Source organism: Polyodon spathula, chromosome 3 (genome assembly GCF_017654505.1).
Source record: "Polyodon spathula isolate WHYD16114869_AA chromosome 3, ASM1765450v1, whole genome shotgun sequence".
NCBI lineage: Eukaryota > Metazoa > Chordata > Actinopteri > Acipenseriformes > Polyodontidae > Polyodon > Polyodon spathula.
The window spans coordinates 47,430,158-47,458,137 of NC_054536.1; the positions used below are offsets into that span (position 1 = coordinate 47,430,158).

The window sequence follows — 27,980 nt, forward strand, 5'->3', positions numbered from 1 at the left end:
TTAACATGGCCGTCCTCTCTGTAGAAGTTACCTGTGCAGCAGCTCAGTGCAGTATCTTTGTGAAGTCTGTACTGTAGGCAAAAGCTTTTGTAGTTCTGGACGCAGCCTATCTCCTCCAGGACAGCTTTGAAGATTACATCATTGCGTCTTCATTGAAAAACTTCAGAGTTTGATGAATTGCGAGTGATGAGATGTTTTGAAGAGTGAATCCAGCGAAAAGAGCAGATAGCTGAGAGAGTGAAAATACATTGTTTTGAGTTTAAATAACATGATGTATAGGCATTCCCTTGTACTGTAAACAAATCCCTGTCGGCCCTTCCATTGGTTCATAGTATTTGATAGGCAGCTGCGTGTCACACAAAAAGGGTGTGTTAGAAATGGAATGTATCCACCTATTTTGTTATCAAAAGGTTTACATTGATCACTTGAACCTCCTATTCAGTATAACTTGAGTTACATTCATTGGAGAAGCATACAAATTTCAGTTTCATTCTCTATAAAAAAAAATTATGATTACAAGCATATAAAACACGTCATAATACAATCAAAGGATAATATTAAAAAATAGTTATTAGTTTATAATATTCATTTAGAACACAAACACTTCAGATTTATTGGGAAACTTACTTAAAATAACTATTAAACTTGTGTCCACAAGTTATGTAATTAAAAATGATTCTTAAAGCATTTTAACTAAATTTTAACACAATAATGGAACAACTGCACTGTAGCTTGGTAAGTTTTATGACACCTTAGGAGAAGACAATCAGACAACATTTTGGAAAGCGAGCTTCAAAGAGTTAACACAGTTTGTGTAAGGTAAACAGGATGCTGGAGACACCCACCCAAGGCTTCTAAGAAATTAAAGAGAAAAATACCCTTAGAGTGGAAGATGATTCAACGTTGGATAACACGGTTAACGACTTAGCAACGGAAACGGATATGAGAATGGAGAGTACTTCACAAAACACTAGTTCAAGATCTGCAGTTAGCAAAGACATGGAACTCCAGGTTTGTGCCTATGACTGGAGCAAAGCGACAATGGTCAGGGGTTTGAAGATCCATCAAGGGAGAATGAAATCCTTGAGGGAGAAGGGACTCGCATTGATCAGTACTTATGAAGTCAGTCAAATCAGTTGAATGAAATCCAAAAACAGGAAGCAAACCACAGTTCGCAGGATATCAGCACCCCTGTCATAGACGTGATGAGTACTTGCACGGATACAACTAGTGATGAACCTAATGATCCTTACGAACCCGGTCAGACGAACCAGCATAAGAGAGAAAAGAACCTCAACGGGCACAAGCCTGGAGTTAAATGGCCAAGAGCTTGTGAGAAAACTGCGTGGGACACAGTAAACACTGATCTCTGTTTTACTTTGGAAAGGTTAAATGGAACAGTTGAAAAGAATCTGGATAAATTTGGGGACATCATCTACACATAGGTTTGGAACTGAAAAAAAGGAAGGAAAAAGTACAAACAATTCCTGGAAAGTCTAGACGGCAGCGAGAGATTGAACACTTAGTTAGAAAGGAGGCAGTTGAGAAAGCAATGGAAAAAAGCAGAACAAAAAGTCAGAAGGAGGGACTCAATATGTTACAAAGGGTCATAAAAGATAAGCTTGCAACATTACGCAGAGCTGAGCGCCTACGGAAACGCTACAAAAAGAAAGAGTGCGAGAACTAACTTTTATAAATATCCATTCAAATTTGTAAAGAAGATATTCACCAGTGAGAAAAATGGCACACTAAAATCATCTAAGTGAGCTGGAGAGATATTTGGAGGAAACACATACAGATTCAAAAAAGGCAGGAGCCTATGTCAATTCCTTCAGATTTTCCACCGATCAATCCACCCGAACACCAAATGCAGGACTGTGCACCTAAGTGGAAAGAAGTAGAGCAAGCTGTAAAAAAAGCAAGGGCAAAATCATCATCATCATCTCCAGGGCCTAACTGAGTTCCATAAAGGGTATACAAGTGTGCTTCTGGAGTTCTATGAATCCTTTCGAAATTGATGAAAGCGGCATTGGAAAAACAGGTTGTACCAAGAGCATGGCGCAGAGCAGGTGGAGACTTTATACAAAAAGAAAAAGATTCTACATGCATCAGTCAGTTTCGTCCTATTTCCCTATAAACGTAGAAGGCAAGATTTTCTTCAGCATTATTGCTCAGAGATTGGCAACCTACCGATTAAAGTACTGCTTCATTGCCACTTCAGTACAAAAAGCAGACATTCCAGGTTTCCCAGGATGCTTAGAACACATCAGCGTAATCTGGCAACAAATTCAACCAGCAAGAAGGAGCTCCATGTGACATTCCTGGATTTGGCTAATGAATATGGTTCAGTGCCACATGAACTTCTTTGCAGCATTTGATTTTTTCAGCGTAACGATGACAATAACAAATTTAGTGAAAGCCTACTTTGGAGACTTGCAATTTAGTTTTTCAACTTCAAAATTCAGTACAACATGGCAATGCCCAGAAGTTAGAATAATGGCAGGATGTACCATTTCTCCACTGGCTTTTACCATGGCAATGGAAGTAATTATAAGGGCATCAAAAAAGGTAGTGGGAGGAGAGCGCTTGGCTTCTGGAATGCGACTACCACCAACTCGAGCATACATGGATGACATGACAACAATGTCTACAACAGTAGCCTGCAGTAATCGGTTATTGGGAAGGTGTAGCTCTATAATTAAAAGGTAAAGTAGTAGATAAAAGGTTCTACATTAATAGTGAGGCAATACCAACTGTGTCCAAGAAGCAGGTGAAAAGTCTAGGGAGATGGTATGACGGGAATCTAAAGGACACAGTTCGTGTGGAAGAAGTTACATAACAAGCAGTGGAAGGGCTGAAGAGCATAGACAGCAGCGCTTTACCAGGCAAACAAACTCTGGTGCTTTCAGTTTGGTCTACTGCCAAGACTGCTGTGGCCACTGACTGTGTTACGAGGTTTCCTTGACAACAGTCGAGAAGCTGGAAGCTTTACTTGGTTCATACGTCAGGAAATGGTTGGGAGTTCCACGCTGCCTCTGCAGAGTGGGACTTTATGGTAAAGGAATACTACAGCTACCAATCTCTGCTCTAATCGAGGAGTTTAAATGTGCCAAAGTCCGACTGGAAATGACATTAGTAGATTCACATGACAAATGCGTAAGGGAGGCAGCACCTATGTTGAAAACTGGAAGAAAATGGACGGCAAAGAAAGCTGTGGAAGATGCTAAGGCTGCCCTTCGAATCGGAGATATTATGGGGCAAGTTCAGTATGGAAAAGGAGGCTTGGTCTCAGTTCAGCTCCTCCTACATGGCACAAGGCAACCCCGGCTCAATGGAGGAAGTTGGTAGTTAATGAGGTGCAAAAGCAGGAGGAGAGGATTAGGTGTGTAAATGCCATTTCCCAGGCCAAGCAGGGAGAATGGATGAGATGGGAGAGTGTGGAACAACACAAGACAGGATGCAAGGTGGTCTTAGCCAAGGATGGTTTACTTGGAGCCATGACCAGGTGCTGCGATGTTTGGCCTTAGCATAACCTGACCAATAAGTTGCCACCAGTTCCATCAAAGCATTACACACAAAAGACAATATTCCTCCATCCAGGAGAACAACCACCAAGAAAAGGTGTTAAAATCAAGCCTCCCTCAGGACAACTGGAAGCTGCTAGAGACTGGAAGATGCTGGCAGATGTTGGTCAACGGTTTATTTTTCCACCTGAGATTGCTACCACTAACCTTCAACCAGACATTGTCAAGTGGTCTGGCTCAGCACGCTTTGCTCATCTGGTAGAGTTAACAGTGCCATGGGAAGATGCTGTGGATGAGGCGTATGAGAGGAAGAAACTTCGGTATGCGCAACTAGCTGCTGAAGCAGAACAGTGAGAATAGAGAGTCCGAGTTTACCCAGCGGAGGTGGGTTGTTGAGGATCTGTGGCACACTCTACAACCCGGTTTCTCAGAGACGTCGGGTTCAGTGGCCAAGAGTTGCGTCGCACAGCGAAGAACTTATCTGAAGCAGCAGAAAGGAGCGGCAACTGGCTGTGGTTGAGACAGAAAGATTATGGATGGGGATCTCAAGCACAATAGAAAGAAAGCAATGCTGATGTACAGGCAAGTAAGCTGGGCTGAGCTGAGTGGGGGATGGAGGGGGGTGATGCTGGGACGCCAGAATCACTGTTGAGCCCTCTTGAGGTGTCGTGGGCTAGTCAACGTAACACCGAGGATGAAAGGTGCCAACCTGAAGACACTAGATATGTACCCTACTTAGCTCAATCCAGACAGTTGTCATGCTGATGCGCTGGGGAGACCGCACTGGGTTGATCCACAGAGCCAGCATCGCAGCCGTTGTGTGTGTTGATGCGCTGGGGAGGCAAAATGAGCTGATCCCTGGAGCCAGCACTATACTTCAGCCATCAACACCAGACAGAAGGATATCCACATCATCAGATGGAGATGCAGATGGATCACATTAGTTTACTGCAAAGCTATGTCTTAGTTGGTGCTTATCTTGGCGAGAGCCAAATTAAAATCAGCATGAAGTTCAACATCTACTCTCATGTAATGGAAATCTTGTGGCCTGTGCCTTATCTAATCAGCTTTGAAGAAACAACCCATTCCCCACAGCATGTAACACAGTCAACAGAATTAAATAGAGAAATGCTTATATTAAAATTAATTTAACCATGAATTTCCTTGACCTCCTGGTTCTAAATAAGAACAGAGTTCAAAGTTTGCAGTATTCTGTTTTTTTTTTTTAAATCAGGAACTATTCAAAATGACATTTGAAACTAATTCTCCTTTTGCATGTATCATTTATTTATTTTTACCAGAAATGCTTGGCAATTTTCAGTCTTCTCTTCCAGGTTCTTCCTCTTCACTTTCCTGATCCTCTTCCACTTCCACTTTCAGTACATTGTGATTGCCAGCAGTCACATACTCCAAGTCTGAGCTGACTATTTCTATGCTTCTGGTAAGAGGTGGCACAGCAGGGCTTTGTACTTGTAGTGACTGTTGTATCTCAGGGTTGAAATCCATGCAAAATCTTTTTGATTTATTTCCTTAAACAGAGTAAACAATTTGAAATAGTTGTGCAGGATATTACCAGTTTTAAATTTTAAAAATACATATGTAAAACAATCAGATATCTCCTTTATTCAGATTCAGATAACTCTTAATAACTAATGGTTACTTGTCAGTGCAAAATAGCACATCTACTTTTAGAGTTCCATATTGTTTTATTGTAGCTGACTGGTTGTTCATTGATCAATCATGAAACCTGTTAATTGTGCAATGGGTTGTAGAGGCTTGGCTACTTAATGCACCAACTTTTCGTTATTGTTTTCGTTATTATTGTACGACCATCTGAAACAATATCTCTGACAAAGTGAAAACAGAGCAAAAAAATTAAAGCTAAGCAACAGGTAAAGTAAATAAACAAAGATGTCTATAATATGCTAACACCTGCCTTTCCTCAGAAAGACCCCTAGAAATCATAAGTGCTTCAGCTAATAAGACAAAAATAGTAAAAAAGCGAAATCATAAGTGCTTCAGCTAATAAGACAAAAATACACTGAAAGTGGGGAAACCTGCACAATAACACGTTTCATGAGAAATCAGTGTAGAATGCCAATCAATTTTTTTTTGCACTTAAAGATTAGTGACTTATAAGGCACCTCACTATATATCCAGATCCTGATACTAACAATTATATCAGAACCAAGTTTTATCAACAATTGGAATAGTGCTCTCTCTCAAGTCTATACCCCCTTTCAAAATGTTCACCCTTAAAATAAAATGCCCCCCCCCCCCCCCCCCCCCCCCAATTTATCTACACATTCTACCCCACAACTTCCAAATGAAAAAAATATTCTAGAAATTTGTAGAAAATTAATTAAAATAAAAACTGAAATAGCTTGGTTGGATAAGTGTCCACCCCCCTTGTAATAGCAATCCTAAATTAGCTCAGGTGTAACCAATCACCTTCAAAATCACACACCCAGTTAAGTGGCCTCCACCTGTGTTAAATTGTAGTGATTCACATGATTTCAGGATAAATTCAGCAGTTCCTGTAGGTTCCCTCTGCTGGGTAGTGCATTTCAAAGCAAAGACTCAACCATGAGCACCAAGGCGCTTTCAAAAGAACTCTGGGACAAAGTTGTTATATATATATCAAAAGGCCTTGAATATCCCTTGGAGCACGGTCAAAATGATTATTAAGAAGTGGAAGGTGTATGGCACCATCAAAACCCTGCGATCAGGAGACTGATCAGAGGCCAATGGCAACTTTGCGAGCTACATTCTTTTATGGCCAAGACTGGTCAAAGTGTGCATGCGACAACAATATTCCAATCACTCCATAAATCTGGCCTGGGTGGCAAGAAGGAAGCCATTACTCAAGAAAGCCCACCTTGAATCCCGTTTGAAGTAAGAAAAACAAACACTCAGGAGATTCTGTACCCATGTGGCAAAAGATTTTGTGGTATGACAAAACTAAAAATGAACTTTTTGACCTAAATGCAAAGCGTTATGTTTGATGCATACTCAACAATCGGAAATTTGTGGCATGACTTGAAGATAGATATCCATCAAGGAACTTGATAGAGCTTGAACAGTTTTGTAAAGAAGAATAGTCAAATATTGCCAAATCTAGGTGTGCAAAGTTGGTAGAGACCTATGCCAACAGACTCACAGCTGTAATTGCTGCCAAAGGTGCTTCCACCAAGTATTAACTCAGGGGGGTGGAGACTTATCAAATTATGATCTTTCAGTTTTGTATTTTTAATATATAATTTTTTTCTCAATAAAAACTTTTTTCTCCTTAACACTGTGGAGAATTGTGTGTAGATAAGTGGAAAAAAATCATTTAAATGCATATAACTCTGAGGCACTGACACAACAAAATGTGAATAAAAGTTCAAGGGGGTGTAGACTTTCTATAGGCACTGTATATATAAACAAACTGACATACTATACATACCTAGGGGCAGTTTTGTGTTATGCAAACTATAAGTACACAAAAAACAATCATACCATAATTGCTATAAGCACTGCTGTACTCTTCAGGATCTTCATGGGTTCCTCCTCTCATAATACACAAGCTGTTGTTGCTACCAAAAACGCAACCACTTAGCTTAGAATTATAAATGGCAATGGTATAATTCGAAGGGGATGAGCTATGTCCACCTGTATTAAAATAGCAAATAAACACAATTAGAAACTACTTAACCATAACTTACACACAAGCCAGTTCTCTTAATACAATTACAAATTTAGAAATACTGCTAAGGTTTTGCGTGTTGTTATTTATGTCATTGTTATGTTATTTATATTTACCACCTCACCAAAGTTGTGTGACAGTTAAAACAAAATAAAAGGCAATGAAAAAGAGCTCTGTGTTATGTGAAATTTAATATATAGTGTTGTGCTGCTTTAGAGCAAGTCAGAATCTCATGGGACAGAAAAAAGGCAAGCACGTCATTCTGTAATGCTTTGCTTTAAACAGTGTCCAACTTCCTGGAAATGTGGTGTAGTGATTTTTTTACATAGATTATTATATATTTTTTGTTGGACTTTCTGTTATGTGGAATGTAATAAACGAGCGCCAAAACAGTCCGTTTTTGTTTTATTTGAAGTGTTTAAAGTTAAATTTCAGTTTTTGTTTGCTTGTTCAGCTATAAAAAGGCACAAGTAAACCTCATGTTAGTACTTTATGAAAATGTGTTCACGTGACCTACAGACGCAGTGGTCGGTGAGAACTCTAATCCCTACCCTTCTTTTTAGTTAATTTCAAGGCTAAATTAACTTTTCTTTAATTATTTTTCTAACCTCCTCACTGTCATAAGGTGGGGGCATAAAAAAGACCTGCTTTCACCGGCTACAACCCCCTCTGGGAAACGTTTCAAACCATCGTCTCAAGCTCCTTCAAGTTGATGATCTCTAATGTCATTAGCAGTGTGATGGAAGGGGTGAATGCTTCACTTCAAGAGAAAAGAGATACTATGCAATCTCTTAAAACCGATACAGATTCCCATATGACAGTAGTTTGTGGGTTAATTACTAAGGTGGACGGCACACAATCTGAGACAAGGACAATGAAGCGTGACGTTGTGCATTGCATTTTCGAGATGGCAAACTACATCTTAAATTAGCTGAACTTGAAGACAGATCCACACAACAATGTAAGGATATGTGGGCTGTCACCGAACCGAGAGGGAGATGATCCTGTTAGCTTTCTGCAAAAAAATGCTTCCAAAATGGATACCCTTACTTGCAGGTGACCGCATACTGATTGAACGTGGTCACAGAATCTACAGTGGCAATTCCAAAGGCTCTGAAGTATCACGCACCATGATCTTTAAGGTACTCCGGTACAAAGATCATCAGGCCATTCTGCAGGGGGCCAGAAAAATGGGCCCCATTCATGACAACGGCAAAACTCTACAATTCTATGTCGACTACAGCACGGCTACTGCACAGAAACGAAAGGCCTTTGTTGAAATTCGGAAAGAACTACAAGAGGTGGGTGCTAGATATTTCCTCATTTATCCAGCTACCTTACGAGTCTCTTACAACAGAAAGCGACTGAGGCAGAGAACTTTTTGAGGGGAATTAACAACAGTCGCTATACAAGCAGAAAGCGGCTCACCTTTCAATCTGACGAGAAGGAGACCCAGGACGCAGCAAATTTGATGGAGGTTCCGGGGTGAATACAGATGACCACAATCTTTTTTTGGGGGGTTTTTTTGTGCATGCGAACGCACTGACACACCGTGGATATAGCTTGGAAAGACTGATAAATATTATTCCTTGTATATTGCTACTATTAATGTTTTTCTTAATATGTATAGGATGTTTAGTGTATAAAGATAACTAAAAAGGGGTAATAGAAAATGGTTGTATTGTCTTAAGCATATGAAGGGAATGGGGATGAGATCTGGGAACCAAGAACTGCGTTATGTCATTGTTATGTGTCATAGCCATAGGGAAACAAAGCAGTCTAGAGGGGAGGGGGGAAGGGATCTGGGACCTCACAGAAAGTTGTTTGTCACACAGAATACGCTTTATACTTTTTTTTGTTGTTGTTCTTAGTTTGTGTCCTATTTACTAAACACAGACAACGCACGTTGCATCAGCTGATAGCATTGTGTTTTCCACAAGGTTTGTGTTGTAATCCTTAGGGAAAATATTTGATTTTCGTCAGTACAATTCCTGGCTTTATTTTTGATAATGGTTAAAATTTAAATTATGTCCTGGAATCTGAGCGGTTTCAATAGTCCAAATAAGCGCACTAAATGTCTAGATATATCATGCAGGAAATATGTGGATCTGGCATTTATACATGAATCGCATTTGCGTTCAGTAGCTGTATACAGATTACAAAACAAATTTTACAAAGTTGCTGCTACATCTAGTGATGGTTCAAAGACAAAGGATGTTGTTATTCTTGTTAAACGCAATCTCAATTTTAATATAGAAAGGGTTAGCGATGACAAATCGGTAAGATTGGCTTACATACATACGACATTACAGGATAGAAAAATTGCTTTTGTTAATATATATGCCCCGCTGTCTTTGACCCAAACTTTTTCACTCTTCTAAGAAGGGAATTACTGGCTCTATCGGGCTACTCTCTAATAATTGCGGGAGATATGAATGCTGTTTTTGATTTGCAACAGGACAGATCAGGTGGTGCCTTTACTAGTTCCCAACAATTAGCATCTCAAGCATTTAACCGTTTAACAGGATCTGAATGTTTCAGATATCTAGCGTCTACAAAACCCTTCTGGAAAAGATTATACATGTTTTTCCATCATGTCATAAAACACACTCAAGAATCGACTATATTATGTCTTCTCCTGAATTAATTAAATTTGCCAATACATTAACAGTGCTTCCTGCGATTATCTCGGACCACAACCCTATACAGTGTGAATTTCAGTTTCGTCCTACAGTGCGAAAATCATCGCGCTGGGAATTTAATGTAACTTTATTAGGAAACCCAGAATTCGTTTCACAATTTAAAACCAAGTTAGTGGAGTTTTTGGAAATTAATAGTCCCTCAGTGAATGACCCAGCTATGGTATGGGAAGTTACCAAAGGCTTCATAAGAGACAACACTTCCTCATTTGCTTCTCACACTAAAAAAAAAAAAAATAAATCAAGATTAAAACAAATTAATGATCTAGAAAAACAATGTCTGTGGCTTGAAAATGTGCAAAAAAGTAACTATACCCAAACTAATGAAGAAAAACTGCGACCTGCCAGGGTATAACTTAATGATCTTTTAAGAAGGGCAGAATTTATTATGCAGTTAGACAAAAATATTACTTTCAAGGCAGTAAACCCAGCCGATTACTTACACTAAAATTAAAACAAAGTTAATCTCGTGCATCTAATTGAAACAATCCGCTCACCTTCAAAAGGTCTAATCTGCAACCCCAAAGACATTAGTGCAAACCTTCACTTCTTTTTTTCTAATTTGTATAATTCCAGCTCCACCCTAGATAAGGAGGCTTGCACTGACTTCCAGCAAAACCTAAATCTTCCCAAACTATCCGAGATAGAGGCAATGGAATTGGGCAGACCCATCTCTATTGATCAGCTGAAAGCAGCACTAGTGACTACTAAAAAAAGGCAAAACTCCAGGACTCCAAGGCATCCCCCAGAGCTGCTGCTGTTATTGTGGGACATACTTGGCCCAATTTGGCTTAATGTGATAAATGCAGCCGAGAAAGGTGCATTTCACTGTTATCTAAACATGGCTTTAATTTCTTTAATCCCTAAAAAAGGGAAAGATCCCACTGAATGTGCCGACTATCGTTCCATTTCATGAAGCTGTATTCTAGAATTGTTAACTTATTCACCGTGATCAGTCTGGCTTTATGAAGGGGTGCTTTGCTGCAGATAACGTCTGCTGTCTATTACATATAATACATGAAGCAAAAGATCTAAATACTCCTTGTGCTGTCCTATCAGATGCAGAGAAGGAATTTGATAGACTTGAATGGAACTTTATTTGGCTGGTATTAGAGAGATTTGGTTTGGGTGAAAATGTTATCAATATGATTTGTGCAATGTATGCCAATCCTTTTGCTATGGTCTCTACTGGTGCTTTACTTCCGAACCCTTTAATATGTTGAGGGGAAGCCGGCAAGGATGCCCTTTATCACCTATGCTGTTTGCTCTTTCACTTGAACCACTAGCGCAGAACAATGGGCAGAACGCTATAGTGCCTCCCATCAAATTTAAGTCTTCCAGCCACGCTTTATCATTCTGTTTATCACAGAATCCAGGAAGGACATCAAAATATGTGCAATATTAAAATTCAAAACTGGAATGGGCTTTCACTATTCTACGAAGACTACATCTCAGCCCCCCACGACTCGTCCCTTTTCACAGATGCTTCATTTCTAGGATTCAGGGGTTTCATGATTCAGATTCTGCAGCAGCTCCAGCCCCGCTGCATGTGTTCCATCCACAAGGTTGTCTGCACCACAGGCTGTAACTGCTATCAGTCTTCTGTGCTCAAAATTGGAATCTGCATATCCGATCAATCAAGACTGTATCCTCGCTTTCATCGCACACGCTAGAGACTTTCACCATCTGGCTCTGCGCTCTTAGTGCCCAAGTCCCAGACTAAACCATCTCTCTCTGTTGCAGGTTCCCTGCAGGATGCCTTCCCACTCCTGGCTTTGGAGACCTGTGCCTCACCCCATGCGAGGTCAGCACCAGACCAGTCAGAGAACCCTTTACTATCGCTCCCTTCAGTCCTAAGCGGTTGGACTAGTCCCGTCGCCCCAAGAGGTGACTCTGCCGAGCAGAGCCCTTTTATATGTTTTCAGATCCTCAGGAACGTGACCTTCGACCAAGATCTGTCCTCGGCAACTGGAGAGTTGGGATCTCTTTTCTATCTATCATAGCTATGCGCTTGTCACTCTATCTTTGGCCAAGTGTCCCCTGCTCGATATTAGCTTACTAACAGCTCATTTCTGCTTCCTCTGCTATATCCTTACAGCCCCACCAGACATCCCGTGAAATGAAATTTGTCATTTTCTTCATTGAAACTTATTTTTTCAATTTGAGCTCAGCCTGGTTTAGAGAAATATCTTCTCTACTAAATACTATTAAGAAAGAAACAGGCTTGTAAACAGGAGGTACCCGGTTCAAATCCCAACTCAGCCACTGGCTCATTGTGTGACCCCGAGCAAGTCACTTAACCTCCTTTCCAGTAGGAAACAACTCCAGGTAGCAGGGAAGCTCTGGACTCAGAGGCCTGCAATCCACCAATGAAGCAGCAGAAAATTTGGATCCAGGTAGCAGTGAAGCTGCAATCCAGTAGTAGAAGGCTGCAACACACCCGAGGCCCAGGATCCAGGTCCAGCTGCAAGGATCTGCACACCAGGAACTGCCCAGCCCCAATCCAACATCAGCAGTAGCAACAGCAGCAGCACTAGCATTCTACCTGAGGAAGGGAGCTTCACTTTTACTTGCTGACCGATTGTCTTTCCCGCGAAAACTAAAACCCTACTAACATCAGCGAGAAAGCATCAGGAAAGAAAAGTACTGAACTGAGGCCTGCATCAGATATTGGATATTGCTGCTGGGTGAGATACAGTTATAATCTCTATTTTGGTTACAGGATCATTAAATAGACCTGTGTGTAACTTAATATATTTATTTTGTATTCTATTTGTAAATTAACTATGAGTGTTAAATTCCAAATCACAAGCTATGCAATGCTTATGTAGGATGTTTATTGTGGTTGTACAGAATATGAAAATAGTTTCACTAGTTTCATTTTGCGAAAAAATCTAGGCTAAAATCTAGGCTTCATTGATAACTGTGATAGCTTTTGGAAGAGACCTCTTCACCCAAACAGAAGAGGCTCATTTTTACTAAAACAAAATATAGAGAATTACATTAAGAAATCCATGACTTATTATATTGCCTAGAGGGGCCCCAATTAATTCACCAGCTAAATATAATATTGAGATAAAATCTGTCCCTAGCTGTAAACTACCATCTTCTTCAAGAGTGTATTGAACTACAAATCTAATCAAAATTAAAACCTCAACAAGGGGCAATTCTAGTAGCCCGGCACTAACCTCTTTCAAGTTAGCGTTATTCAATACAAGATCTCTTGGTAACAAGTCTCTGTTAATGAACAATCTCATTTTGGAAACAAAGTTGGATATTCTAATGTTAGTTGAGACTTGCTTAAAACAAGATGATAATATACCACTAGTAGAGGCTTGTCCATCTGGTTTCTCATTTTTTCAGAAAGCACGCACTATAGGTTGGGCTGCAGTCTTACTACAATATTTTAACCTTATTCATAAAGATGTAGATGGATACTTTTCATTTGAAATTCTATCTTTTGTAGTTAGTTGTTAAACTCCAATTTATGTTGTTCTTTACCGTCCTCCTAAACCCAACTCTCTGTTCTTATCTGTTCGATGCTCGCTGTCTGGCATGATAGAACTGCGGTTCTAGGTGACTTCAATGGGCACGTTGACGTAGATGGAGATCCCCTTGGCAAGGACTTCATGAGTTTGCTCGAGTCTGTTGGTTATGTTCAACATGTATCAGGCCCGACTCACATCCATGGCCATACACTTGATCCAATTATCACCCGTGGTCTTGAATTTGTCTGTAACTGATCTTGCAATCTCTGACCATTTTGCTATTATTATGGAACTGGTAATATCTAGCCCAATAAAACCCCTAGAATACTGTACTAAAACCCATTCCCTAAATTCCTCCACTACTGAAAAATCCTTGGAAGCTGTATCCACTTCAGCACCTATTTATTCATGATTAGTCAATGTATTGGTGAACAGCTACAACTCCACCCTTGGCAGCATCTTAGATAATGTGGCAACTCTTAAAACAAAAAAAGTAGCTTTCGAAAGATCATCCCTGTGGTTCAATCTTACAACTCCAAAGCTTAAACGTGCATGTCGTAAGCTAGAAGCTAAATGGAAAAATACAGGTTTTTTATTTTGCTTAGAAAAATAGTCTGATGACTTAATGGATCATTCTAACAATAATATTATTAATATAAGAAATCAGATATCAAATAATTAGTAAATAAATTAAGCTAATTGAGAGATTAAGTTGGAATGAAAACCAGAAGACCTTGTGGCCCTCGAGGACTGGAGTTTGACACCCCTGACCTAGATGATAAAACTACCTGGTAAAATTAGTAGATCAAACCTTTGCATCTTTTGCTCTTATCAACCAACTTGATCTAACTGATTTAGTTAATAGGACAAAATCAACTACATGTGTGCTTGATCCTATTCCCACTAAATTATGTAAAGGAGTATTTTCTAAAATAGATACCATGACTAAGTATTATAAATGGTTCCGTCATCTGGTACTGTCCCCAGCTCCTTTAAAGTTGCTGTAATAAAGCCATTGCTTAAAAAAACAAACCTAGATCCAAATGTTCTTAATAATTTTAGACCTGTCTCAAACTTTCCCTTTTTATCCAAAGTTCTACAGAGAGCAGTGGCTAAACAACTGAACACATTCCGTACATAATGTAAATTAAAAATTTCAGTCAGGCTTTCGACCTGGATACTGTACTGAGTCTGCTCTTATCACAGTGGTAAATGATGTGCTGATGTCTTCTGACAAGGGTTTGCCCTCTGTTCTTATTCTTCTGGACTTAAGTGTGGCTTTTGATACCATTGACCATTCAATTCTGATTGCATGTCTTGAAATTCTTGTTGGACTGTCAGGTAGTGTCTTGAGATGGTTTAAATCTGGTTTCATCTTTCAAATAGGTTTCACTATGTTAAAACTGACGATGATTCCTCTGCTCTACCAGAAGTTAAATGTGGTGTTCCACAAGGCTCTGTTCTTGGGCCAATTCTGTTCTCCCACTACATGCTGCCTTTGGGTGATGTTATCTGGAGACATGACGTCAATATGCATTGCTATGCAGACGACACTCAATTATATTTATCCCTTAAACCAGGTGACACCTCAACTGCAAATATCCTTACTATATGTTTGCTGATATTAAACAATGGATGTCAAAACAGTATTTATTATAAAAAAAAAAAACTGATAACAGAGGTGATGCTATTAGGATCAAAAAATCTATTAAACAATACAAATTCAAATGTTTTTGCAGTTCCATTCAAGTTGAGGTCTAAAATGAGAAATCTGGGTGTAATCTTTGACCCATCTCTCTCATTTGAACCTTATATTAGAAAGATAACAAAAGTATCCTTTTTTCATTTAAGAAATATTGCTAAGATAAGGTACTTTTTCTCCGGGCAAGATGCAGAGCGGTTGATGCAAGCTCTTATAACATCCAGACTAGATTACTGCAATGCTCTGTTCTCTGGTATTCCCAGATCAATCTTATCTCGACTGTAGCTTATGCAGAATGCTGCTGCCAGGGTCCTAACAAGAAGTACGAGATATGATCACATTACCCCAGTACTGGCAGCCCTACATTGGCTCCCTGCTTATTACATACAAAGAATTAAATGGTTTAGCTCCCTCATATTTAAATGATATTTGAATCCCATACACACTGATATGACCACTGCGGTCCCAGGACGCAGGACTGCTTACTGTCCCCAAGATTTTTAAAAAGAACACAGGAGGTAGAGCATTTGGCTTTAGGGCTCCCGAACTATGGCATCAACTGCCAATTTCTGTAAGGGAGGCACCAACTGTAGCTGTTTTTAAAACCCGATTGAAGACATATTTTTATAATCGGTCGTTCATATTTTAAATGTTATCATCTTGTATTGTAATGCAATTCACCAGTATAGTTTTCATTTTTATATTTATTGTTGATTGTTTTTTGTGCTCACCAAACAATTGCTGTTTTGTTCTGTTGTGAAGCGCCCTGTGACAATTTATTGTGAAGGGCGCTATATTAAATAAAGATTGATTGATATTAAAAATGCTTTGAGTTAATTCCCCACAATGGAGTTCTGCCTCATCACTGTGACATGTGCGAGTGAGACAATTAATCTCACAAAGTGAAATAAAACAAAAATTGGAAACCAAATAACATGCAAGATACGTAGGTGAGGGAATTATTTAATTTTATACACCCTATTATAAGGTGGTCAAACTAAATTTTAGATTTCAACAAACAAAATCCCAAATAGATTACATTTCAATTTTAAACATATATCTGAAATCAAAATGCCCCCAAAAATGTGTTTTAATTGTAAAAATGTGTTTTAACAAACCAAATTCATCTTCTTTTGCTGCTTGCCGGCCATCTTAGGTTTGCGTTACGCCATCTACTGACTTTGAGCCTTATACACAAAAAGATCAACACTTGACAAATAAAAAAAAAAAAACTTTCTGAGCTAGATGTTGGTTTTAAATTGAAAGATTTAAAGTGTACAAGCAAACCTCCCAAAAACACTGTAGGCAGACTTGCAAGGATAGCATGGCATGGACACAGAAGTTCTGTTGGTGCACCAAGTCCTTACTGCAGATATATGCTATACAGTGAAACAGATAGATAGATAAATAGATAGACAGACAGATAGACAGACAGACAGATAGATAACTATATTGTTTACTATGTATCAAAACACAGTCATTAAAGCCTATAACAAAATATTATTCCTGTGCTGCAATCATTTTTTAAATATATTTTTGAGGTTACAAAAACCCTGTATCATAGAAGCAGCATATCACGTTTCCGCCCACACATCTAAAATGCCATCCATGATAGGTTACTGGTTTAAATGACGATATATAGATAAGGCTATGATTGTCATGGAAATAGCTTTTGATTAGGTGCTTCTTTTATTTCTTTAAAAAATGCAGTCATGCACTGAAGATACAAATCTGAGGGTATCTAAATTGTTTGGTTGTGTATGCACATAGCATTTACATGTAGCTACATAGGTCAGCAAATGAGATAGCTGAGCGAGCAAGCATATAAATCTATGACAGCTAAAATGCAAAAAAAATGTGAGCAAGCTGTTTTCTGTAAAGACAGAAGAACAAACGCATCCGATAACAGAAGTTTACCAACTTAGAGGCTTTCTTTACAACAAGCTATTAATCGTGGAAAACTATTAAAGCCTGGTTCATACAGCACTTACATTGCAGATACATGCGATACCTCTAAACAAGAGGATTACAAAAAATCTAAAGCAACATTGGTGGTACAGACATCCTCTCAACCAACAGAGAACCTGAAAGGGATCATTTCAAACATTATTTAGAGAGATGCGGGTATGTGACAGTGAGAGATATTTTAGGTTATTTAGAATGACAGCTGAAAGGTTTGACAATATGTTAAGGCTGTACACCTTTCCAAAAAGGTTCGGAGAGCTTCGACTGATGAGAAACTATGTCCGATTCTGAAGTATGTACTGTAATTTTTTTTTGCTGCACCTCGGCCTTGAAATGTATTAAAAATTATATTGCCAAAATCGTAGCCTTAATTATAGACACCTTCAACAGCAAATTGATCTTACTTCAGCCCTGGTTGGGTTAGATTTTGAAATCTCAGTCTATTTTTAATTTATGATACAAACACGAATCAAGGTCGACAAAGAGTGAATAAGGACAGCGCTAAAAAAAACTTGTGCCACGGACCCGCGGCATCCAGCCATGTCGTGCTGTCATCACTGACGCATTTTGACTGGCCGGAGTTATGAGATCACTGAGATACAGTACTACAGGAAAAATAAATTGCACATGGTATGTATTCTTAATTACTATACTATACTTAAATGTGTACTTTTGACTCTAAATTCATATTTTTATTACATTTGTACTGGTTTCAAAACACTTGAGATGATATTTTGGAAATAAAGCAAAAACGGTCAAAGTATGACTATTGTGGTTTTTATTCACGTATACCAGAGTATTTATACTTTTAAATAATGCAGAAAGCTTGTAATTCATTGATTAGTATTCAATTATATGATGGGTTGAAGTTCATGAGTAGCACCGATCACTCCTGCTTCGCTCACCCTACTATTTATTATATTTTAAGATGAACAACATTCAGCGGAAACAATTAATCAAGTTTGAAAAAAAAACATTTTACTTACTCTCTTGTGAAAACACTTCTGTGTTAGTTTCCTTCTGGACAATTTGGGGAAATGAGTCTGTTAAACAATTATAAATCACATATCAGCAATCAACCACTCACAATACATCTTGTACAGATGCACAGCACACCATACCTAATCTCAATGTTCAAAAATCAAAACAAAACAAAAAAACACATTTATTTTAAAGCTATTCCTGAGAAATATTTGTTTGTGTGATATATAATATGTCGTGTTTAGGGTGAAATGAACTCTCACCCAAACTGCACGAGATGATGTCTCTTCTACATAAGAAATACCCTACACACAATGTATTAACTTTTAATAAGGTTCAAATATTTAGGACTGAAGTTAAGACAATGCAGCACAACATTTAATGTGTTGGATTCGGTACAGCCATTAAAATAATCTAAAAAGGGTTCCAGTGTTAAGACTGCATTATTAAAAAAATAACCCTTTCTCCAATACACAATGAACTCCAGGATTATGAGCAGAAATGTTTAATGCTGCTGGTTTCTGTGTACATGTTATAAACCTTGAATAACGTTTACAGTAATTAAAATAAAACGGGAGTCTCACAGTTCCTTTTAGCTAACCAATTGCACAGCAGGGCCTAAATTAAATTAATGGCACCGCCATAGCTATATTGTGTAGTGACTATGGCACCGCCATTATTTGATTAAATCCAGGCTGTACACCAGAATCTGGAAGTAGGATGTTGCTGAGGTGCAAACTACTGTTGACCGTTATTAATGTTGATTGGGCCTATTCAATTTTCAATTGCAAAACAACTCTTCAATTTGTTCTGATTGCTGCTGCCTTTTTTATGAAAAGCAGCTTTGACAATCACCTGGGTGTCCTCATCTGCTGACTATGAAGACGTCCACTTTTTTTACCAAGGAAAACAAGTTATTAGAAGGAAAGTCAGTCTGAGTTTAGGCACAAGCATTCAATTAGCACTTCTCTTTGGGAATCGGGCAGCTGGTGTTTAAGCTACAACTGACAGCCACCACAAGTTTACGAATGAATAAATAACGAAGTGTGAATATTTCTATGAGGCTGTTAGACAGTGACACCCTGCATGCACTTAAAAGCAAGTTTTTTTTTTTTTTTTGAGAAACCAAGTTTTGTGCTTTGAAACTTTAGAGATTAAAAGTAAAGAGATCCCTATTCATATTACAGGAAATCAAGGGTATGGGCTTCCACCACACAAATACAGCTATTTGAAGGAGAAAGCTGAAATAGTTTTTCACTGATCTTGTGTTCACTTTTCTTCTCCTCCATTAGACACATAGACACATGAATTTGTGTGGCTTGCTGTACATTCTCAGCTCCACTTTGAGGTAAGAAAAAGGTGGCTTACATCTATTTTGTTTATTGATCTATTGAATGACATTTACATAAAGTTTTGTGAACATTCACAATTTCAAGATTCCCATATTATAACTTCATGAAAATAATAACAAATACTTACTTGTATGAGTCATTACTGGCACAGCATGTATTGTTCTTGCTAAAAAAAAATAATAAAAAGGGAAAACATAATAAATACATTAATCATGGTGTATTTATGACTATAATTATGCACTTTATACATGTAAGTTAAATGGAACAGAAACCAAACATTGCAAAGACAAACCTGTCATAGTCACAATGAAAAACCCCAGTCAAGTTATACTGGTCTATACTGGTATCATTGTGGAACAGTATCCCAATGTTTGTTCACACTGGAGTTTCTATACTGGTGTCATTGTGGAACAGTATCTCAATGTCTGTTCACATTGGAGTTGTTATCGGTGTATATTCTAAACCGAAATCAAATGTTAACAATATCGTTCCGATACAAGTGTGAACAGGGCTACAATTTGGGTATACAAGGAATGGTCACCTATCTCTCTAGTGTCTTCTGGTTTTCACTCCAGCTGAGCTCTCAATTGCTTAACTAAACCCTTAATTTAAACTAATAATTTGCTTAATTAGACCTTTTTAATTGTTCTCAGCTCCTAAAAATTTCCAGATTTCAAGTTACTTATACAATTTTATCGGTAACTTGAAACCTGCAACTGTTTAAGAGCTGAAAACAATTAAAAGGCCTAATCATTAGTTCAATTAAGGGTTTAGTTAAGTAACAGAGCTCAGTTGGAATGAAAACCAGAAGACACTGGGGGTCCTGAGGACTGGGTTTGAGAAGCCCTGCTCCAGAACAAATTAAAAACTGTCGTTTCTAAAAGCCTAATGAAAATACCCATTTATATTGACTGTACCTGTTTTTCCTGTTATTCTTTCACTCAGGAAGGGGTCGCATGTTTCCAGTGTTTGGTAAAAGATCAAACAAGCTCTCTGCCCTTTACGTATTATGGTGGAAAGAAGCTCTGAGGCTTTCTCCAGTTTCACAGGTTTGGATTTGATGACATCACACTCGAACCTGGTGATAATCTGGGCATTCAAGAGGTAATCTGCCATCTTTTCCACTAGCATCCCCGACATCGAAACACACAGGTGATAGCTGTGGCTGCGTAGGTTTTCTACTGAAGGTAACAATAAAAAGGAAAAAAAATATCATAACAGAAGTATTAGGAATATAACATTTAAAAATAAATCCTCCCTCTTGTGTTCTGCTGAATTTTATTAATGTGTTTTCACGAGCAAATTAAGTACAATAGGTTGAAACATTGTTTCAGTCTTGGACACATTGTGAACTAAATAGGTTTCCCACAAGAAAGAGGCTTCTCGAGTTTGTGCCATCAGCTCAGATTTACATTTTACTTCTCCATAACGTTACAGCACGTTTATCTTTCATATATAAAAATCATACTTTGTGGTTTAGAGAGCAGTCTAAAGTAGAATCCTCCATGTTTCTTGTTTTTTAATACCACAAACTTTTATAACGCTTTCTTTTCTGACACACTTCAATTTAATGCAGAGTGAAATTACAAGGGCTAAAAAATGTACCCGATTCTGCTAAAAAACATGATGCACATGGATTTTTACGTTAATTGAACTGGTCAGAGTGTTGATAAAGAAGCCATCAGTAGTTAATGAACATCAAACATGAGTTAAAGCCCTATTTAAAATAATCTAAAAATATATTTATTAAAACTAACAGATGCTGGGCTATATGGCCCGCTGGAGCCCATGCGCCACCAATATTCTGGAATGCGGACCCAGCACCACCAATATTCTGGAATGCGGACCCAGCACCACCAATATTCTGGAATGCGGACCCAGCACTACTAATATTCTGGAATGCGGACCCAGCACTACCAATGTTTGAATTATATATAATAATTCCACATACTTTTTGATGGGAACGATATCTTTTTACACAATATGTTTTTAAAATTATACCTCAGAAATGTCAAAATATTCGAGAAACAATGTCTTTGAAAGCGAGTTCTAAGCCCTATATTCATCTTCTTTGAAGCAGTGACATGGAGAGGTGATGTTTTTGCAATTTCCACCCCTTTTCACTGTAACTACATATTTAATTCCTGGAGCCTGCCTTGATATATTATCCCTTTCAAAAAACTGTTTCACAAGCCTTTTAGTTTCTTCTGATATTGGCACTGCATTATTCCTTATTTTCTTACCTTTGGTTAGCAGGAGGCAGAAAAGGCAAGTTTATGGACTACCGTCTTTCTTTTAGAAGGACTTTTTTTAGCTGCATTAGGGAAATATTGCACCTAACATAAATGGCAAACCAGGCGTTCGCTGTGGTATACAGCAATGAGAAAACAAGTACGAGAAAACAAAATAAGTGCTGCAGACTGCTGCAGACTTGCCAGAAACAAAACTGATCGCTAACCACATTACAAGAAAAACATAAATTCAGAAGCTTGTAGGTGCAGAAGTTCAATAAAATTCTGAGCACAGGAATCTGCACAGCATCAACAATTACAAAAGTAGAAAAATAGGCAAGACTGGTGCTGACACTGCTGGGACTGGTAATACTGTTGCTGACACTGCTGAACTATTAAGACTGGTGCTGACACTGCTGGGACTGGTAATACTGTTGCTGACACTGCTGAGACTGGTAAGACTGGTGCTGACACTGCTGGGACTGGTAATACTGTTGCTGACACTGCTGACACTGGTAAGACTGGTGCTGACACTGCTCAGAAAACAGAGGACTGGGGTAAGACTGGTGCTGATAACACTGCTGAAACTCGGAGCACTGATTCAAATTAAGACTGACACGTGCTGAGCCAACAGCACAGCTACTCTGCTGGGACTGGTAAGACTGGTGCTGTACAATGCACTGCTGGGACTGGTAAGACCGCTACAAAAAGGATATTGCTGCTCTAGAAAGAGTGCAAAGAAGAGCGACCAGAATTATTCCTGGGCTTAAAAGGCATGTCATATGCAGACAGGCTAAAAGAATTGAATCTGTTCAGTCTTGAACAAAGAAGACTGCTGGCGACCTAATTCTGCATTAAGACTGGTGCTGACAGTGTCTGCTGAAAAAAGAAACAAGGACCAGGGGTCACAAATGGAGATTAGAAAAAGGGGCATTCAGAACAGAAAATAGGAGACACTTTTTTGGTAAGACTGGTGCTGAACACTGCTGTAAACTTTCTTATGTTCTTATGTTCTTAAGACTGGTGCTGACACTGCTGGACTGGTAAGACTGGTGCTGACACTGGATCAATAATCTACTAACAACCAAAACAAGCAAGAGGCCGAATGGCCCCCTCTCTGGTGCTGGTGAGGGTCAATTTCCATGTGAAATGGACATGCACGTGCATGTTCGGGAGAATTACTCGGGTAAATCAGGTTTGTGGCCGAAAAAAACGGCCAAAGAGAGGGATAAGGTAAATCTCATTTACTTGTGTAAATGGCGAAACACACAGGAAAATCCACGCCCAGGTTCGCATGGAAACCCACATTTCATGTGTAAATGTTAATGAGTGTGTTTATTCTTAACTATAAATATTGCAAGGGAGCAAGCAGGTCAGTTGTTATTGAGGATTCCAAGACTGCAGAAAGTAGTGGCTGATGGGTGATTTAATGGTTAGCAGTGGTGTAGTTCACCTTAATGATAATGCAGGCGGCTTCTTTTTATTATTGTGTTTTGCTATGTCTGGTCTGTCATCTCTTGGGAGTTTATAGTATAAAACCACTTACCATGAACTGTATTATGCCCGTGTTATAGTACTAATGCAGCTGTTTGAGAATACCCTTGCTGCTTAAATGTAACTGAATTAATTCCTGTCCTTTTTTTTTATCCCAGCTATGTCCAAAAACAACACGTGTCTGCCCTCCAAGTTAGTAAGTATAATTAGTGAACGGGATGTCATGAGCCAGCTCGATCGCCCAAAACAGCGCAACAACATCCAACAAGTTGTTGATGCTCTCTCAGAACTGACCAAATAAAATTGCAAATGAACGTACTGACTGTGTTTTATTTGTTTGCATCATTATTATTTTTAACACAACAGCAAATCCAACACAACTTAAAAGAAATGAGAGAATCTCTGACAGCAGGAGATTGAAACTGGCAGCTGAGGTAACGGCAGTGTCTTTTTTTTTTTTTTTAATTTTTTTCTTGTGAGACTTGGCAACACTGGTAACCTTATGCATCTGTCTCACATCAGGCAGTGCCAATTTTGGGAACGAACTAATGCTGCACTTTAGTCCATTTCATCAGTATCTGCCACCTCCCTTTCAAGTGCCCACTACCCGTATTTGACAAGTGTGGTGTTGAATGCATCTTCAGCAGCTGTCAGCCGTCTGGATGGGTAGGGTTTCTAAACCAGGGTAGTACACGCAGCTTCACCTGATCCCCTATATGCTGTATTGCCTGAATGAATATATATATATATATAAACGTCTCCACCAGTTTTCAGCCATGGTGATCTGCAATACCTGTTGGTCAGTTTCATTTTATACCTCCAAGTTTATTTGAGTTCATTTTTAATTAATGAGTCGTAAGTAGTGGCGTAACTAGAATATTAAACTGGGATGTGGGCAATGAGGGGCAGGTCAATTTTTTTTTTTTTTGGGGGGGGGGGGGGGGGCAAAACGAGTTCAAGAGGTGCAATGAACCTGAGCCCAATGCACAGGGGGCCCAAAAAACACAAAGCCGATTTGTTTTTTACAATAGTGTTTCTATTAAAATAGATATGTATATCCTAGAGACAGCATATAGCACTTACGAATTAATAAGTGATCACTAAATTTGTAGGCCGTCTGGTTCTGCCAGCGTAATTTTTTCCTACCAGTATTCCTAAGAGACACGTTTCAACTGAAAGACTGCTGTGATTGGATACAAAGTGAGAGGCTGAGGCTGCTGTGATCGGATACAAAGTGAAAGGCTGCGGGTGCTGTGATTGGGCGCACAGTTTTTGGCGCACAGGGATGGGGAAGGCGAGAGACGGCATTTAAGACTTTTACATCAGAAGATTGTAACGACCCAGGCGATGGCAGCATCCTGGACGTTGTGTTTGTCTTGTTTGTTACATCCTGTTAAGGTTCCGTGTATTGTGAGGGTACGGGGCACGCCGTTAGTGTGTGTCTGCGTGAGTGTATGTGTGTGTGTGCGCAGTGGGCGGTTCCCCCAGAGGCTATAAGTAGGAGGGGGGGGGGAGCCACGAGCGGGAGAACGCGGTTGAATGTCTGAGCGGAGAGAGACTGCGAAAGACGGAGAACTGACTGAGTGCTTATCGACGAAGCAGAGTGCGGTGTAAAAGAGAGAGATATAGCAGTTTATTATTTTGGCATGAACCCTGGCCCAAACAGGGTTCCGTTGTGTTATTAAAAAAAACATAAAAGTACGTGGAACCTCATCTGGTTGCAGAGTCACTTACAACAACATTTCACCCGAAAGACTGAGCACAAGGAGATTAAGTGACTTGCTCAGGGTCACACAGTGGCTGACCTGGGATTTGAACCGTGAGCCTATTGATTACAAGCCCGTTTCTTTAACCACTGGACCACACAGCTTCCTGTATTATTTATTCTCTTTTTATATTAGTTTTGTTTACATAAGACGTTAAACAAAAAAAAAAAAAAAAAAGGTAGAGACAGAAATGCGTTAACTAATTTAGCATATAATGGTAAACAGGAAACTCGGTGACCATGGTAAAGAAAACATGTTGCGGTTTCAAAACCGTGGCGATCTATACGCATGGGGATCTATATCGCTGTCTGCCGTAATCTTCGGGAACAATATTTCTAAATGTGAATACGCTGATTTTTATCCACACTAAGTAAATACAACCTTGACAGTTGTAATGTGATGAACGTCCAATAAAAACAGTTTCAGGGTTTACTACAGGGCGTCAGGCATGAAATTATTTAGGGCTAGCTCATTCTGGAAAAGACGAATCAATTAGCTCGTATTGCCTACTATTTTACTTCACTGTGATGACAATAAGCAAATAAATTAGATAAAGCATAATTAATAATAATAAATAAGCACAATATTATGAACTATCCACACAGCATGAATTACCACAGCACTTTCTGGAAAAGTTATTTTTTCTTTTAAATTATTATTACCGCATTAGCAACAACATGGTGTCTGAGCAACAGTACTTGAAACGAATACAATCATACAGTGAGCAGGCCCTCTACAGAGATTGCAATAAACAGATTCCCACATACTCCAAATTACTGTAAAATAACGAAAGTACATATAATGCTTACTTTCAACTGACCATTCCATACTGAATATAAAAGCAACCCGACAAGGCGACCCTACAAAGGGTAAATTTAATCAAATGTCAATTTTACCAAACAAATCAGAGATAACTGAATAATTTTAATTATTTATTTTTAGTTGTAGTTTCATTATACAGTGCCTTGAAAAAGTCTTCACACCCTTGAACATTTTTCACATTCTGCTGCCTAAAAAATAAAATTATCCTTGAACCACATCCCCTTTGATAAAATAGTAGATTTCATAGAATGTTTTGTAAATAACACCCTTTTGGCTAACTTTTTAGCTAGTGACTTGCTTCACATTTCCACTGTTCTTGTTCCTGTTAAAGTCATCCCACTAGATACTTATTGCAATCGATATGAGGCATGATGCAAACAAGGCGAAATGTACAACATTAAAAATATATATAATGGACTCATGAAAAGGAAATTCAAAATATACTCCCTCATTACAAAGATACGTCACCATGCGATATTTGGCACTATATGGTGTTGTTCCTATCATAACATTTACTTTAGAATTTTGTCCCGTTTTTAAAAACAGTCCGACAGTAGTAGCTGTGGCGTATATGTATGTTTAAAAAACATTGCTGTTTGGTGGTAATTACACTGCCCTGTATTGCAATGAAATGAGGGAACTTTTAACATGAGTTAGCTCTCCATGGAATTATTCCTGTATAAATAAATTTTAAATTCATCAAAAGTTATGTTCCTCTGTGTGCCATATCTCAAAATTAATGTTTCAAGTACTTAGTTTTTTTTTCTAGTTCTCCCAGTGTTTTGTTTTTTAGGACATCATGGATCTGATCAGCTTCAGTGTTAAATTTGATCCTGCGCAAATATTTTATATATTTTGAATGCCCTGAAGAAGGGGGCTGTTGAGAGCCGAGGTCTCAAATTAGAAATTTGTTTTTTTCTCCCCCCAGTGCTGTTAACTCAAAATTAACTTTACAAATTAAAGCACAGGTAATTCAATTTCAAAGTGTGTTGTCCTCTTTATTTTCTATACCCCCAGTGTGTGTACATTACATTGCACCCCACTTTCATAGATGCACAATCTTTAGTTTTATCACGAGTGGGTCTTGAGTGTACCCAGCACCCGAAAATGAAGGGGAAGTGGCTGTTTTAACACGACACCTGACATAAAAAGTAGAGTTGCTATTATTACAGGGACGTACATTTTAAGTAAGTAACTTTATTTTCTGTACCCCAAGTGTGTCTACATTACATTGCACCCCACTTTCTATGGCTACATAAACTATATTTTGTTGTGCTGGATACGGCCGGGTCTTTTATTTTGATACTTTGCCTGCGCCGAGTCGTTTTGAAAACCGGAAGTAATCAACTTGTTTTGCTTATTGTTGCTAGCTTCACGGAACTCTTAAAGTACATACACATGGAAACTAAAGTAATATATTATGTACAATAAAGCATTGTCACAGGACATAATATATACCAAATAACATACATTATATTTACAAAATGTACAGGACGCTAAGTAATGTATTTACTTTTTACACTGCAATGAATTCAAATCGGAGAAAACCCCTTAACTGAAACGAGAAGCCTACCGTAACAAGACATAATGTTTTCTTGGTTTGCAGATACGTTTCCTGTATAACTTCTCCGCGTCTGTCTTGCAAATCGCGTTTTGTTATTTCTATGTTATTCAGACCATCTCTTCTTTTCCACTTGCTTTCTGTTTAGCTGTCCAAAGTTGCTTCGCTTACACAACAATGGGCATTGGAGTTTCCTTAGTTGAAAACCCCTTCTCCATTTTCAATTACGTGTTATATGAGTCAACACGCAGTGCATTATGGGATGTGTTTTGAATTCTTGACTATATGGACGTTTACAAAACGGGTTATGTTTAAAAATTCGACGTGGTCCCAGTGTGGTTGTGAATGTTGTCTAATAACGTGTCTTGTTATTTCTAAATGTTACATGTTTCCGCAGGTTTTGGGGGTATAGGCACCTTGCACGCTGCTGTGGGCTGTGGTGTGGTGTGCAGACCTTGTCAATAAAAACTGAATGAGATCTTGTTGCGGTCGCCTGACTCCCTTTGTTTACCCCGGAACGCTGCATTGATCAGAAGTGGGACGGAACAAAAGCGTTAGGGACTAACAGAGGGAGCCAGGGAGAGACCTACCGGAGCTGGCATGCAACCAGAGGTAGTGGACTCCGAGGGCGCTGAAAAGTATCCGGAGCTGTAAGCGGAGAGAGCAGTGCACCCCATCAAAGATAGTGCGGCCCTTCAGCGCCGTTT

At 38.8% G+C, this 27,980-nt stretch overlaps 1 protein-coding gene across 1 annotated transcript; it reads right to left on the reverse strand.

Annotated features, from left to right (window-relative positions):
- On the reverse strand, nt 1-27,953 carry si:dkey-29h14.10. The gene is made up of 7 exons (XM_041245331.1): nt 27,864-27,953; nt 20,317-20,580; nt 19,527-19,565; nt 18,053-18,109; nt 7,026-7,178; nt 4,823-5,053; nt 1-229 (listed from the first exon to the last, which is right to left on the reverse strand). Exons 2-6 carry the CDS (start codon nt 20,537-20,539, stop codon nt 4,842-4,844), a joined length of 684 nt encoding a protein of 227 aa, XP_041101265.1. The 5' UTR covers nt 20,540-20,580; nt 27,864-27,953; the 3' UTR covers nt 1-229; nt 4,823-4,841.
- Between the last annotated feature and the right edge of the window lie 27 nt (nt 27,954-27,980).